The sequence below is a fragment of the Hemitrygon akajei genome, chromosome 1 (assembly GCF_048418815.1).
Source record: "Hemitrygon akajei chromosome 1, sHemAka1.3, whole genome shotgun sequence".
NCBI lineage: Eukaryota > Metazoa > Chordata > Chondrichthyes > Myliobatiformes > Dasyatidae > Hemitrygon > Hemitrygon akajei.
Window position 1 is genome coordinate 90325079 of NC_133124.1, and position 16381 is coordinate 90341459.

General features: G+C 41.4%; 1 protein-coding gene across 9 annotated transcripts in view; it reads left to right on the forward strand.

Annotated features, from left to right (window-relative positions):
- The window catches only part of dennd3a (DENN/MADD domain containing 3a), a 141119-nt gene that overhangs the window by 9963 nt on the left and 114775 nt on the right, over nucleotides 1-16381 (forward strand). For all 9 annotated transcript variants that reach the window (XR_012099194.1, XR_012099195.1, XM_073047828.1 and 6 more), the window contains one exon: nucleotides 13699-13804. Coding sequence is in view for 7 of the 9 variants with exons in the window: in XM_073047828.1 (XP_072903929.1) it covers nucleotides 13721-13804 (84 nt within the window). In the remaining 2 variants the exon portion in view is untranslated. The remainder of the gene's footprint in view (nucleotides 1-13698; nucleotides 13805-16381) is intronic.

Here is a 16381-nt window from a genome sequence, read left to right on the forward strand (position 1 = left end):
AGGCCCTTTTTACACATCTGTCTTTGTTAATGTCCTGAATAGTGGGAAGTTCACATCTACAGATCCACTGGGCTGTCTGCACCACTCTCTACAGGGTCCTATGATTGCAGGAAGTACAGTTCCCATACCAGGCAGTGATGCAGCCAGTCAGGATGCTCTCAGTTGTGCCCCTGTAAAAATAATAGGCCAATTAGGCCAACTGACTTAAATGATTGGGAAGATGTTTGAGTCTGTTATTAAGGATGAGTGTTTGGAGTATATGGAGGCACATGATTAAAATATTCCAAAGTCATCATGGTTTTCTTAAAGGGCAATCTTGCCTGACAAAGCTGTTGGAACTCCTTAAGAAAATAACAGACATGATAGATAAAAGAGAGTTAGTGGATGTTGTGTACTTGGATTTTCAGAAGGCTGCACATGAGGTTGCTTAACAAGATGAGAGATGATGGTATTACAGGAAAGATACTAGTATGGATGGAAGATTGACTGATTGGAGGAGGGCAAAGAGTGGGAGTAAAGGGGGCCTTGTCTGGTTGACTGCCAGTGACTAGAGTTGTTCTGAGGAGGTCATTGTTGGGACTACTTCTTTTCACATTAGTTGTCACTGATTTGGATAACAGAATTGATGGCTTTGTGACCATTTTATGGATGATATGAAGATAGGTGGAGGGGCAGATAGTATTGGGGAAGTAGGGCACCTGCAGAAGGACTTGTACAGATTAGGAGAATGAGCAAAGAAGTGGCAGATTGAATATAGTGTAGGGAAGTGTGTGGTTGTTGGGCTTGCTTGCCTATAACTGCTGAGACCCAAAGCCAGGAGATGACCAAAGCCAGAACATGAAATAAGCCTTTATTCAGTAAAACTTCACAGCTACAAAAATCCTAACAATGCATCCCAAAGCATGACTATTTAAGTTGTTTACCCAAGGACAATTGAGACATTGTGAGGAACAATGATGAATCAGTGAAAGTCAGCCTGGAACTGGTTGTCAGCCAAATAATAGGCATTGGTTGTTTCGGCTCCCATAATGCCTCTTCCTTGAAGCTGATTACCTGAAGATTTGAGCCGAGGGTTGATTAGGATTGGAACAACCAACTTGCACTAGTGATCAGTCTTTCTTAGTGGTTGCAGGTTTTCACTTTCTTGTTGCAACGTTGCAATGTGCTAGCTTTGTTGGTTGGTTTGTTCAAGATAAATTGAATGCTTCCAGGAGGCGATGAAGGTCCAACTTTGTGTTTGATGGCCTGCCCGATGAACCTGTTGTGCCCTTCGAGAGCACGTGGCTACAACTGGTTGATGTGGTGATACTATGGATATTCGTCTATGATAACTCCATAGAGCACTTATTTTGACAATCCAACCTGGTACCCAGCAGTCTTGCCCATTGCAATACTGTCTGGCCTAACTGCACCTGTGAGCTTGAATGATTTTACTGATTGACCAAAGTCTGTGTGGCTGCATTTGTGCAACTGACCATCTGCTATCTTGGATGTTGGACACTGGCAGCATTGCTTCCAATACCTTGTGCAGTTTTACTCCCAAAAACATTTCAGCTGGAGACGACTTCTCGACTCCTGGGTGTGGTATAAATCGCTATGTATGGAAAATGTGTCAAGAGCCTTGGCCAATGTTCCTTCCCCTTTTCATTTCAGAAGTGACCATTTGAAGGTATCCACAAACCTCTCAGCTTGGCTGTTGTACTGTAGATGATACAGTAGAAGAAATAAAAATGCCAACCCTTATTTTAAAACCAGGAGAAAATTAAAAAATTGGAGGTGCAAAGGCCCTTGGGAGTCCTTGTGCAAGCTTCCTTAAAGATTAACTTGCAGGATGAGTCGGTGGTGAGGATGGCAAATGCACTGTTAGTATTCATTTCGAGAGGACCTGAATATAAAAGCAAGGATGTAATGCTGATGCTTTAAAAGGCAATAGTGACGCCTCACTTTGAGTAGATTGTGAGCAGTTTTGGACCCCTTATCTCAGAAAGGATATTTCTGACATTGGAGAGGGTCCAGAGGAGGTTCACGAGAATGACTCTGGGATTGAAAGCCTTATCATATAAGGAGTGTTTGATGACTCTGGGCTTGTGTGTGGTTGAATTTAGAAGAATGGTTGGGGGTGGGGGGGGGGGGTGGAATCTCATTGAAACCTATTGAATAGTGAAAGGCCTAGATAGAGAGGATGTGGAGAGGATGTTTCCCATGGTGGAGGAGTCTAGGACTAGAGGGCACAGCCTCAAAATACAAGGAAATCCCTTTAGAACACAGATGAGGAGGAATTTCTTTAGCCAGAGGACAGTGAATCTGTGGAATTCATTACCACAGAAAACTGTAGATGCCATGTCTTTGAATATACAGTATTCTAAGTGGAAGCTGATAGGTTTTTGATTAGGAAGGGCATCGAAGGTTACCAGAGAATGAGCTTGAGAGGGATAATTGATCAGCCTTGATCAAATGTGGAGCGGTTCAATGGGCCAAGTGGCCTAATTCTGCTCCTACATCTTATTGATTAAAAAGAAAGATGCCATTGCTTTCTCTCTTATGGAAAGAGTGCAAAGTTGTTGATTAATTAACAGTTGTTCCTAATTTCTCAAGAAAAGGATCAATAGTTTAATTTGTACTAAGGTTGGATTCTCCATAGGTATGTTCTTCAGATGTTATAGAATACAGTTTTTAAAAGTCATTTTCTTGTAGGTCCATGACTACTGCATATTTTTCTCAGTATGCTCATCATATATTCTTGTTCTTCAAGCTCATCTAACCAATGTGAATCTTAGTACACAGGTACTCTCTTGTTATTTATCAGTGAAACTTTATTACCTGGACCAAGAAGAGGCATTATTGGGACAATACCATGGCCAGTATTGGGCTAGTGCTTCAGGAGGACCTGGGCCAAAATTGGGCAGCATTGGGCTGGGGAGTGGTGTGGGTTCTGGACATCTTTCCATTTATAGACCTTATCATAACTTCTTAGGAATGTGGATCTCCAACTCATTGTTGAGTACTTTCAGTTTTACTTCTTTCATCATTTACAAAATTTATTAATTACTCACATTTCCTTTTATTTATACATTGCTTTAAATTTAAAGCTGTAAATGTTTAAGTTGACAGCACTCTTTTGAAAAAGAGCAAGATCTTCTCACTGACATGATTGCTGTTTGTCTATCGCCCAACATTACTGAGACATATTATCAGTCAACATCACTTTACTGCTTGCACAATACTACTAAAAACAAATTTGGTTCCAGGCTTTCAGTATTAACATAAAGGTGTCACTTAAAAAGTCATCTATCTTCTTAGGCCCTGTCCTGGGATGATGGATGATTTGCTTCCCCTCTGGTTTGGAAGGTTCTGGGTGACTTGTATGATCAATGTAAGCTCCTCATTGGGGCAAGGCTTGCTTGACAGATGAGTAGGTAATTTGTGAATGCTGTTTTCTCTTTTCTGTTGGCATAACCTTTCTCTACATACCAGTCAAAAACTCCTTCTCCACTTTGATCAGTCATGCATCAGGAATCCTTAAGTCAGTGGGAATGTTAACAGTTTTCAATGAGGCTTTGAATAGAATCTTTTCAAATTAATCAATGCCAAAAGCTTTGAATACAAACTAACACTGTGATGTATATGTTTTTATGTTAATTAATGTATGGTATCATTGATGCAGCAGCATGAGTTCATGGTAGCTGGGCAATTCAGAATCAGGTTTATTATCACCGGCATGTGACGTGAAATTTGTTAATTTAGCAGCAGCAGTTCAATGCAATACATAATCTTGGGGGGGGGGGGGGGAGGGAGGGAGAGGGAGGGGGAGAGAGAGAGAGATAAAACACAATAAATAAACAAGTAAATCGATTACGTATATTGAATAGATTATTAAAAACGTGCAAAAACAGAACTACTGTATATTAAAGAAGTGAGGTAGTGTCCAAAGCTTTAAAGTCCATTTGGGAATCGGATGGCAGAGGGGAAGAAGCTGCTCCTAAATTGTTGAGGATGTGCCTTCAGGCTTCTGTATCTCCTACCTGATGGTAACAGTGAGAAAAGGGGATGCTCTGGGTGCTGGAGTTCTTTAATATGGAAGCTGCCTTTCTGAGACACCGCTTCTTAAAGATGTCCTGGATACTTTGTAGGCTAGTGCCTACAATTAAGACAATTCAGTCTTAAGTAATTAATTAAATCTAAAATATTAAAGCACTTCTCACCAACAGAAATCATGAAACTGTGGCGACCCACTTCCCAGCGCACTCGAACCGGCTCACAAAGTGGCACGCACCGGCATTGAGGCCGGTCCCAAAAAGGGCGCCAGGCCTTCTTCACCAGCAAGGGGAAAAGCGCGCGCGCGGGACGGGACTCTGAATATGCGCCTCTTACAGCATTCCCGCCTGGGGAGGGCGGGAACTGGAAGGCTTTAAAGCGAGGCCGCAAAGTTTGAATAAATCTCTTTTGCAACTGCAACTCATCGACTGCGTGTCGTTATTTCAGCGCTATGTGTAGCACACCGCTACAATTGATGACCCCGACGGCTCAAACGATATTTGGATCGGAGATGAACGACGCTGCATCTGTTCATGCAGTTTCATTAAAACTGCCAAGCTTCTGGACGCTGCAACCTCACCTATGGCCAATTCCACATTCGGCAGATAACCTCGGATGCCACACGTTACTACTATGTGGTGAGCTCCCTCGACCAGGAGACAGCCGCCCAGGTTGAGGAGTTCATACAGTTGCCCCCAGAGGACGGCAAATACACAGAATTCAAAGCCCTGCTCATTAGGACTTTTGGACTGTCAAGCTGCCCGCTTACTGCACCTGGATGGTTTAGGAGACAGTGTGGCTTAGCACAGCTGAAATGCCGTCTAGTAAAATTATTAATGACACCACTGTTGTTGGCAGAATCTCAGATAGTGACAAAGAAAAGTATAGGAGTGAAATAGATAGCCTGGATGAGTGGTGTCGAAGCAACAACCTTGTTCTCAACATCAGCAAGACCAAAGAACTGATTGTGGATTTAAGGGAAAATTTGGAGAACATCTACCACTCCTCATTGAGGAGTCGGGCGGTGGAAACGGTGAAAGGTTTCAAGTTCCTGGGCGTCAACAGCTCAGATGATCCATCCTGGATCCACCACTTTGATGAAATCATGACAAGGCACGCTGGTGGCTGTACTTCATTAGAAGTTTGAAAAGATTTGCTATGTCTCTAAAGACTCTAGCAAATTTCTATAGATGTACAGTGGAGAGCAGTCTGACTGGTGACATCAGTATCTGATATGGAGGCGCCAGTGTACAGAATCGAAAGAGGCTGAATAAGCTTGTAGACTTGGACAGTTCCATCACAGGCATAAACCTCCTCACCATTGAGGACATCTTCAAAATGTGGTTTCTCAAGAAAGCAGTGTCCTTAATGAAGGACTGTCACCATCCAGGGCGTATGCTTCTCCCATCAGGGAAGAGGTATGAGCCTAAAGACCCACACTCAATGCTTTAGGAAAAGCTTCTTTCCTTCTGCCATTTGACTTCTGAATGATCTACGAACCCCTTGCTATTTCTCTTTTATACTGTTTATTTATTTTTATTATGACTCTAATTTGTTATGCCTGTACTGTACTGCTGGCGCAAAGCAACAAAATTCATGACTAATATCAGTGATGATAAACTTGGTGCTGATGATAAGGTTACAGATTGTGTCTGTAATTCTGAATGTAATTCTGGGGATGCTTGTGTCCAAAGATTACCTGTGGGTGCCCAATTTTGTGCTGTCGGATTTGTTCTGAATCTATCCTATTTAGTCACAATATCACTGAAGATCTACTTACTGTGAGGGTGGGATATTGTCTCTACAAGGACTCTATAATGACTATTCCTACTGATACTTCAGGAAGTAATGCACCTGCAACATACAGAAGGATTGTGATATAATACGATGTTGGCTGAAAAGTTATTTTATGAATGTGGCTGTGTCAGCCTATTTAATAAGTATCTGAGGCAGCCTTTTCAGTTTAGACATATCTGTATATGAGGAATTTGCAAGTGCAGAGCATCACTGCTGAGTCTACGTTTCGTCTTACTGTAATTTCATGCAGAGGTTTTGGTACGGTGGCCTTCACAGTCAGGGATAAGGGAGATGGAAGAAAGAAAGAAAAGCAAATTTTTGGGCAAGGTGAAGTGAGGAAAATTGAAGAAGACGAGGTGACTATGCAAGGCAAAGGAATACATTAACTGGATTAATGAAGAAATAAATGTTGGATCTGGTGGATGTTAAAATACCGCAATCTTTATGTAAGATGTTTAACTTAATGTTGGGTCAAGAAAAAAGATTCAAAGATTAGCAGAAAGCTTCTATGATAACTATAATACCACCCCTACCCTGAACTCTAGGGAATTCTTGGCTTATGATAAGTAAAACAAGCATCGAAGCATCGTTTTGATTGATATAGAAAAACTTAAATCCTTCTATCAGTAGCATGTGGAAGCCCTACATAAATGACTAAAAGAGTTCTTGACGCTCCAAACTACCCACCTGCCAACCCCATCAGGTATCTCCTGCCCTATCAGTGGAAGACTTAGTGGTTTTCACATTGGCCTCATTGATTACCTCAGAACCTATAGGAAGTTATCCTTCATCCTGAGGGACTGCTTAAGAGGAGAGGGAAAGATATAGGGTCAGAGTATCCTTGAAATTGAATTCCAGATGGCCCCCGTTTTTTGAATGTTTGCTTTACGACACCTCACTGTTACGAAAGACCTACATTAGTTACCTGTTTTCACTAACAGAAGTTGTTTTCACTGTTACGAAAAATGGCAGTGCGTGCCCCGAGCAGCCAAGCTCCTCCCCCGGAACTGCATTCTAGCCGGCATTGCTTAAACATGTGCCTGTGAGTATCTGTGCTTTATGTCGATTTATTTTGTGCAGCCGTTAGCAAGATGAGTTCTAAGGTATCGGAAAAGCCTAAAAGAGCTCGTAAGGGTGTTACACTTAGCGTAAAACTAGACATAATTAAGCATTTCGATTGTGGTGAACGAAGTAAGGACATTGCCAGTGCGTTGAACCATTTGTACTATTTATACGCAGAGAGAAAGAATCTTGAAAGTTGCGGATGTTACTGTTGGTTCTGCTCGTAGCAAAGTGGTCTCTCTTAGTCAGCATCCGATAATGGATAAAATGGAAAGTCATCCCTTTTGCCAATCACCTGTCTGGCTCTCAGCTTCACCCCAACCCCTCCGGTCTTCTTCTATCATTTCGCATTTCCCCCTCCCCCTCCTGCTTTCCAATCTCTTACTATCTTTCCTTTCAGTTAGTACCTGACGAAGGGTCTCAGCCCGAAACGTCGACAGCGCTTCTCCCTATAGATGCTGCCTGGCCTGCTGCGTTCCACCAGCATTTTGTGTGTGTTGTCTATTGCTTGAGTGGATTGATGGGTGTACAAAGCGTGGTGTTCCGTTAAGTTATCTTACACTTAAGGAGAAATCAATGTCTTTTTAATAAGCTGAAACAGAAAGCACTGGATGATGGTGATGAAATTGTTGCGAATGTGGAATTTAAAGGTAGTCATGGATGGTTTGATTGGTTTCTGAGGTGAGGACAGCTTCATAGCTTTAAAAGTTTACCGGAAAGAGTGCTTTGGCTGATACTGAAGCTGCCAGAAAGTTCCCAGCAGAACTGAAGAAAATAATTACAGAAGGTGGTTGTTCATACAAGTAAGTGTTTAACTGTGACAAAACTGCAATTTATTGGAAAAAGTTGCCAAGCACCCCAACCTCCGACTCAGCCTAACACGCCATCATCAGTGTGCTTGCTGTCTTCCCGATTCCGGTAAGTGAAACTACACTCTACATACATTATTTCTACTTTATATGGAGGGTTATGGGCCGAGTGCAGGTCGGTGGGACTAGGTGAGAGTAAGCGTTCGGCATGGACTAGAAGGGCCAAGATGGCCTGTTTCCCTGCTGTAATTGTTATATGGTTATGTAGGCTGTGTATTTTTATGTGTTAATTGGTATGATTTGTTATTTGGTATGATTTGGCAGCTTCATAGCTTAAAGGTTACTGGACAGGCTGCTTCCACTGAGACTGCTTCCGCTACGTAGTGAGATTTTCGCAACAGTGTTGCAATGATTGCAGAAAAGTATTTCTACTTTATATAGTATCATATCATTCCTGCTTTTACTATATATTGCTGTTTTTTTAGGTTTTATGTGACATTTGGCATGATTTTGTAGGTTATTATTTGGATCTGGGAACATTCACGGATTTTTCCCATATTAATAAATGGTAATTGCTTATTCACTTTACGACATTCTGGCTTATGAGCTGTTTCATAGGAACACTCTACCTTTGGATAGCGGGGGAAACCTGTATCTAATTGAATTGTATGTTAGCATTTGCGTACATGTGTATGCTAATTTTGTGCAGCAGAAGCTCATCTGCAGTTGTCTTGGATCTTCTTGCTTTTGAACAAAAAAGTACTGTGAAGACTGTGGAGTAGCTGGTGTACAAAATCACTCAGAAATGGAGTGCAAGCAACTCATTATTGATCAGGAGGAGGTGGGATATTGTTACCAGTCTTGATTTTATTTTATTCCTGATTTATTTCATTATTTAAATTTAAACCATCCAACTGATGCAATGGAACTCTCACTTTTGGATTAATGTCTAGTGCTTTGGATGTTAGTCCATCATTTCAGTAAGGAATTTGCTTTAAAATGAATACATTTTGATATTCTTGGGTGTGATTATATTTAAATGACTTGGTAGAAAATGTTGATAGGTGGATTAGTAAGCTTGCAGGTGGCACAAAGATTGGTCGTGTTGTGTTTAGTGTAAGAGATCGCCGAAAGATACAATGGAAAATTGATCAGTGGCAGATATGGATGAAGAAATGGCAGACAGAGTTTAATCTGGGCAAGTGTGAGGTGATGCACTTTGGGAGATCAAACATAAAAGAAAAGAGATCCTACAGTGTTGATGCACAGAGGGATCTTGGGGTTCAAGTTCATGGCTTGATAGAGGGGTAGAAGTGGTGAATGACATAGTTGCCTATATTAGTCGAGGCACTGAATTTAGGGATCAGGAATTTATGTTGCAGCTTTATAAAACTCTGTTTAGGCTGCATTTGGAATATTGCATTTAAGTCTGATCGGGGCAGTATAAGAACGATGTGGAGGTTTTGGTGAGGGTGTTGCCTGGTTTAGAGTGTAGATGCTACAAAGAAAGATTAGACAAACCTGCAGTGTTTTCTCTGGAGCAGCAGAGACTGAGGGAAGACCCAAAAAAGGTTTATAAAATTTAAGATGCATGGATACATCATACGGTCAGTATCATTTTCCGAAGGTCACAATGTCTACATCTAGAGAGCATTCATTTGAAGTGAGGGGGGCATAAGTTCAAAGTAGATGTGTGGGGCAATCTTTTTTTACACAGAGAGTGGTGGGTGCTTGGAATGCACTGTCAGGGGTGGTTATCGAGGCAGAAATGTTAAAGTTGTTTTAAAGCTGTTTAGATAGGCACATGAATATGCAGAGAATGGAGGAATATAAACCACATATGTAAAGATCGATTAGTGTAACTTGGCATTATTAGTTTAATTAATTGTGCACGAGGCTGTGGCCAAAAGGTCTGTTCTTGTGCTGTACTACTCTATGTACTGAAATGTGCATTAGAAGGCAAACTTAGGGTTGTTGTTGCCTTTAGTACTCTGAAGATTCACCTCAAGGTTTGGTATCATCGCCAGGCCAGGTTCTTTGGCAAATGCAAACAGAATTTGCAGAATAAGAATAGTACAGGCAGTCCCCGGGTTACATACGAGTTCCGTTCCTGAGTTCGTCTTTAAGTCGGATTTGTACGTAAGTCGGAACAAGTACATCCGGTATTATTTAGCATCAGTTAGTCAAACATTTGTCTTAGTATATAGTATATACTTTACCTTTCTATGCATATAAAACACTTAAGAAACGTATGTATTCCAATAATTAAACCACTGCGTTGCTTAGTAATAATTGTAGCTTTCATCGGGGCAGGGCCTTTCACATGCTCCATTATTCTCAATTTATCCGTTATCCTTTAAAATTGTTCCGATCGTTGACCGACTATAGCCTAACGTTTTTCCAATGACCGATGGCGTTTCACCTCTTTCCAAATGCTTTATAGTTTCCACTTTATTTTCAATCGTGATTGCTTCCCGTCAATGGAACAGGAACACTGCGGGAGGCGGGTTCCGAGGTCCACTGGGTCCTAGGGGCCACTCACCTCGTCAACGGAACAGAAACACTGCGGGTGGCGGGTCCCGGGGTCCGCCGGGTCCTAAGGACCACCGCACTGAGACAGGCTAAATGGGACAAGTTGGGGCTGTGCTGAGTTTGGGTATTTGATCCTCCACAATATTCCGTGTGGGAATTTAAACTGGAGGTGGCAGTGTTTTTTTATGAGGTTGAGCTCGACATTAACCCGGCACGGATGGTACGGGAGTCACTGGATCGACATCAACCCACACAGAAGCAGTCTGTCACTGGATCGAACTCCGTTTTCGAGCCCGGCGCTTATCTCATTGCACAACCAGCCGACCGGAACTGGGGGAGGGGTTTGGGGTCAGGGTGAATCTTATTAAGAAAAATTTAAACCAAATACAAAGTTAAACACTCAACACAGTGTCAACAGCAACGACTTAAAATGGCAGATGGCGTGGCAATCTGACTTAAAATGGCGGACGGCATTCTCCTTTCTCGGTTCATAAGTATGAGTTGTCCGTAAGTCGGACATTGGTAACTCGGGGACTACCTGTATACAATTATGCTGCAAGAGTGTAACATATTTTAAGTAAATATTATTTTGTATAAATGAAGTGTTTAAGAACATCTTTCAAGATAGCATTTTTCACAGGCACTGTTAAAAAGGAAACTGGAGAAAAATGTTTTGATTGCCACATTTTTAGCTGCTCACAACAGTCGTATTTAAGATATTTTTTTCCACCCAACTTTGTAATAAACCTCGTGTGAAGTAGTAAACTGTTAAAGTCCTGAATTTTCTGTTTCCAGTAAAATGATAACCATAGTTACTTTTCTAAAAATAGACCCTTATCCTCTCCTCATTCAGCCACCAATTTTACAACACTTCCTGTCTGGTGATTCAGCTATGCTGCACGTACTTGTTTGAATAAATATCTTTTAAGTATGAATTCTTATTATGAAAAAGCAACAAAGACCTGTGAATTCCTGAATTTATCAGAGTTCAAATAGTGTACATAATAAATATGGTTGTGAATGGTAATAAGTGATGAATTAGAACAAAGTAAGATCTTGAGAGAGAAGTTCTGTTATGAACTTGTGGTGGAGAGATTTGTTATTTGACAAAGGGAGTAAGAACAAGGACTTTGTTTCCAGATTGAATTTTGCTGATTGTCCTGCTGGAAGCTCTCAACTGCTGGATAACTATTAGGCTGACCCTCTGCTCTGCTGCTGAAAGTTGAATTTCTTGCCCTTAAATTGGCAGAAAGCTTTTGCCATTCAGTAATACAACTTAGGCTTTTTCCCCAAGGTCCTGGTTGGTGGTGTCATAGTTACTGGAGAGTAAGTGACTTTACTGATTGCCTATGCAATTATTTGACTAAAATACTAGCTAACAAGATGTGGAAACCCTGGTGACATTGTGTCCTTGTTTGGGTTTTGGGAGTGTGTGAATGGTAGGATGGCCTACCAAACTCACTTGAGCTCAGCAGACTGTGAAAATACTGCCCTGAGGTGCCAACACATGGTGACTTGCTGGTAAGTGGAGTATGGACAGTGGGTTGGATGATCCAAGCCTATTTAATTGTTATGACTGGCATTGTGTGTGAATCATGCTTATCTCAGGTTTATCTCCCTGTCTCTACCTCTGGAGACAGCTTATCTACTGAAATCTTTTACAAACCCACTGATTCTCACCGCTACCTACAAACCCACTGATTCTCACCGCTACCTGACTGTACCTCTTCCCACCCTGTCACTTGTAAAAATGCCATCCCCTTCTCTCAGTTCCTCTGCCTTTGCCAAATCTGCTCTCAGGATGAGGCTTTTCATTCCAGAACTAATGAGATGTCCTTTTCCTTGAAAGAAAGGTGCTTTCCTTCCTCCACCATCAACACTTCCCTCACCTGCATCTCTTCCATTTTGTGCACATCTGCCCTCACCCCATCCTCCCGCCAGCCCACCAGGGATAGGGTTCCTCTTGTCCTCACTTACCACACCAGTAAGCTCTATGTCCAGCACATCATTCTTTGTAATTTCCACCACCTCCAACAGGATTCCACCACCAAGCACATCTTGCATCCTCCCCCCGCTTTAGCTTTCCGCAGGGATCGCTCCCTACATGACTCCCTTGTACGTTCCTTGTACGTTTATCCCTCTCCACTGGTCTCCCTCCTAGTGTTTATCCTTGCAAGCAAAACTAGTGCCACACCTGCCCTACCGCTCCTCCCTCACTACCATTCAGGGATCCAAACAGCTCTTCTAGGTGAGGTGTTATCTACTGTATCTGGTGCTCCTGGGGTGGCCGCCTGTATATTGGTGAGTCTTGATGTAGAATGGAAGGCTACTTCCCTGAGCAGCTATGTTCCATCCACCAGAAAAAGTGGGATCTCCCATTGGCCATCTATTTTAATTCTACTTCCCATTCGTATTCTGTCATGTCAGTCCATGGCCTCCTCTACTGTCAGGTTGAGGCTGCACTCAGTTTGGAGGAATAACACCTTGTATTATGTTTGGGTAGCCTCCAGCCTTATGGCATGAGCATAGATATCTCGAATTGCCGATAATTGCCCCCCCTTCATCTCATCTCTCCTTCCCTACCCATCACCTCCCTCTGATGTACCTATCCCTTCCCTTTCTTTCATGGTCTTCTTCCCTCTCAGATCCCCATTCTCCAACCTTTTATTTCTTTCAAGTATCAGCTTCGCAGCTCTTTATTTCATCCCTCCCCCTCTTCCAGTTTCACCTATCACCTACCACCTTCTACTTCTTCCCCTCCCCCTACCTTCTTGCTCTAACTTTTCAGTCCTGATGAAGGATCTCGGCTCGAAACATCAACTGTTTACTCTATTCCTATGACTAGCACGAGAGGGCACAGCTTTAAGGTGCTTGGAAGTGGGTACAGAGGAGATATCAGGGGTAAGTTTTTTATGCAGAGAGTGGTCAGTGTGTGGAATGGGCTACCAGCGACAGTGGTGGAGGCGGATATGGTAGGGTCTTTTAAGAGACTCCTGGACAGGTATATGGAGCTCAGAAAAATAGAGGGCTGGGGGTAACCCTAGGTAATTTCTCAGGAAAGGACATGTTCGGCACAGTCTTGTAGGCCGAAGGGCCTGTATTTGCTGTAGGTTTTCTGTGTTTCTATGTTTTTATTCCATAGATACAACCTGGCCTAAGTTCCTTCAGAGATTTATGTGTATTGTTTGGATTTCCAGCATCTGCAGATTTTCTCATCTTTTAGATTCCTATATTGTAATTTTCAATACTAACAGTGCTTGCTGACTTACTGACTTTTTGTTTTGTTTCTTTCCCAGACATCTGGAAAGGACAGCATTTATTATCAATCTTTAAACAATATTATTCTGCCTTTTTGTCTATTTTAACATGATTTCTATACAACTTGTTTAAAACTTTGATTAATTTACTGCTGGATATGAGTATTTATCTCCATCTTTCTTTCTTGTCTAACTATTCAACTTAGGGCCACAGAAGACAAGTCAATTATGGCTGATGTTCTACCCAATGGAATATTGGAAATATGTGTCGTTGTGGGGGCATCTAATGAAAACCTGAAAGAAGTTTGCCAGGCAAGTTTTAAAAAAAATTATTTCAGACTATGATTAAGAAATTTAAAATAGGGGCAGATGACCTGTCCTAGTCAATGCCTATTATAGTTTAATAAACTTAAACTGGAATTGCCTGAGAGCATAAGGATGACTTTCTCTGTGATAATTCAGCCAGCGACCTGCCACGGCCTATAAGGAGTTTGTCTGTTTCTCCGTGCTGTATCTAAATACATTTTTAAATATATTTTGTTTCCCATGACCCTGATGGTTGATATTATGATTGTGTTCATTTATCAAGATTTCTAACATGGTTTTGAATTCCACTGTTTCACCATAGCCTTCTATTATTTTAAAAGCAAGATTTCTTTGATCACAATTCAAGTTACATTTGACGATTTATTATGAGTTGTTGTTTTGTTAGTATATATTGTATTTACTGATTGTGTATGCAGCAGGTTTCCACAAATTAATGAGAGCACAGAGTAGGTGTTGTATTGGATGGAACAGTAAAATCAGATGCTGCAACTCTAAAACAAAAAAAGAAAATGCTGGAAATACTCAGGAGGCCAGACTGTAGGATAAGAAACAGAGTCGATGTTCAGATTGGAGACCCTTCATCAGTACTGATTCGGAGTCAAAAGGAGCTTGTCCAGCTATAGAGAGGGTGGGGAGGAGGGTTTAGTTTATCCTTTGGTCCCCTCCAATGTAGAAGCAGAGAAGTTGAGACCAGCATAGGTGATCATGATCATCTTGAATAGCTGGGCAAGCTTGATGGACTGAGGAGCCTATTCCTCTTGTTTCCTTGTGCAATTGGAGGTATGCCCTGTTAGCGACATCATCCTCTCCGTAGCTTGACAAGCTTCTTTTGCCTCCTTAGTTCGGCCAAAAAGCTTCTGGCCTGATTTTTTTTTCTCTTACCCCGGATGCAGCCTGACCTGCTGAACATTTCCAGCAATTTATAAACAAGAAATTCTGCAGATGTTGAAAATTCAAAGCAAAACAAAATGCTGGCTTAATTTTCAGCAGTTGCTGTTTTTGTTTTAGATTTTATTGGGCAAGTTATGAGAAATAACCCTACTTTTCCTCTAATTATAAAGTGGGATTTTAACTCCAGAAGAACCACCCTCTGAACTCTCTCTTCCAGAAAGCTGTTTCTTCCCCCACATACTGTATAGCCTGTTTTTCCTTAACTTTGTTTGTCGTCTGTCTTAAGCCACCTCCCTCTCCTTGTCCACTGTTATCTCTTAACTTACACATATAAAAGTTGCACACATCACAACTTGATTGACATAACCTTCCATTTTGACTGTATCATCTCCATCTGTTTACCTGATATTTCGAGTGATGTTTAATACAATACTTGAAGAGAGTACGACTTTTATCAGCAGGCTGAATGTTGTGAATTAATAGATTTTTCTAATGTTAAGTCATGGGGGCTTAATGAGGACAACGAGGATACACTGGAGCTATCTTGTCTATGGGACTTGTAACTCCAGTGATGTAGCATTGGAACAAAAGAAAGGCTTTACAGCATTTTGGAATGGGAATTTCAATTGATTCTGATCATTTTTTGGTTCACTTTGTGCTGAATATGTCAGTCTACAGGAGCCCACATGCCTCGTGACACGTTTTGGCAAAGATCACTTCCAGTCAGTATCTCTTGCTCTTGCTGAGTCAGAACCTCATACAGCAGCTCTCATTGTTGTTGTCACTTTCTCAGTTGTTGATTCCTTTTCACTGTCCCACTTCATTTTCTGTTTGTTTCAATTTCCATAATAAACTTAGTGGCTACTTTATTAAGTACACCTCGTTAATGCAAATATCTAAAATGATAATTGTGTGGCAGCAACTCAATGCATAAAAACATGTAGATATGGTCAAAAGGTTCTGCTTTGGTTCAGGCCAAAAGTCGGATTGAGGCAGAAATTAAGTCACTCTGGCCATGGAATGATTGTTTTGTGCCAAACAGGGTGGTTTGAAACTGGCAATCTCCTGGGACTTTCATGCACAATGACCTCTAGAGTTTATAGAGAATGGTGCAAAAAAACAAAAAAAAAAGATCTAGTGAGTGGCAGTTCTGTGGGCGAAAATGCCTTGTTAATGAGAGGGGTCAGAGGAGAATGGCCAGACTTGTTCAAGCTGACAGGAACGTAGCAATATCTCAAATCATGTGTTACAATGATGAATCACAACATGAACCTTGAAGTGGATGGGCTACAGTAGCAGAAGATCACAAATGTTCACAGTGGCCACTTAATTAGGTACAATGAGCACCAAAAGTGGCCTCTGAGTGTGTGTGCTATCTGACACCGGGATTAGAAGTTTAATCATTTTGGTCTGAACTTCAGGTTTAAGTTTGTCAATATCATATCCGAATCTGTTACTATATTTCTCTTGGTTTAAATTAGGCATTTAATCAGGTACATGGATATTCATTTTTTCCCTTGATATAAAAGGTTTTATGATTTTATGTCCTTTTGACACAAAATTGGCACAGTACAAAAAGTCAGGTGTGGACTTGTCAAGTTATTTCCATAAGTAAAAGATTTTGCAATTGTGATTACACTGCATATCCCAGTTCCTCTATAGGCTGAATTA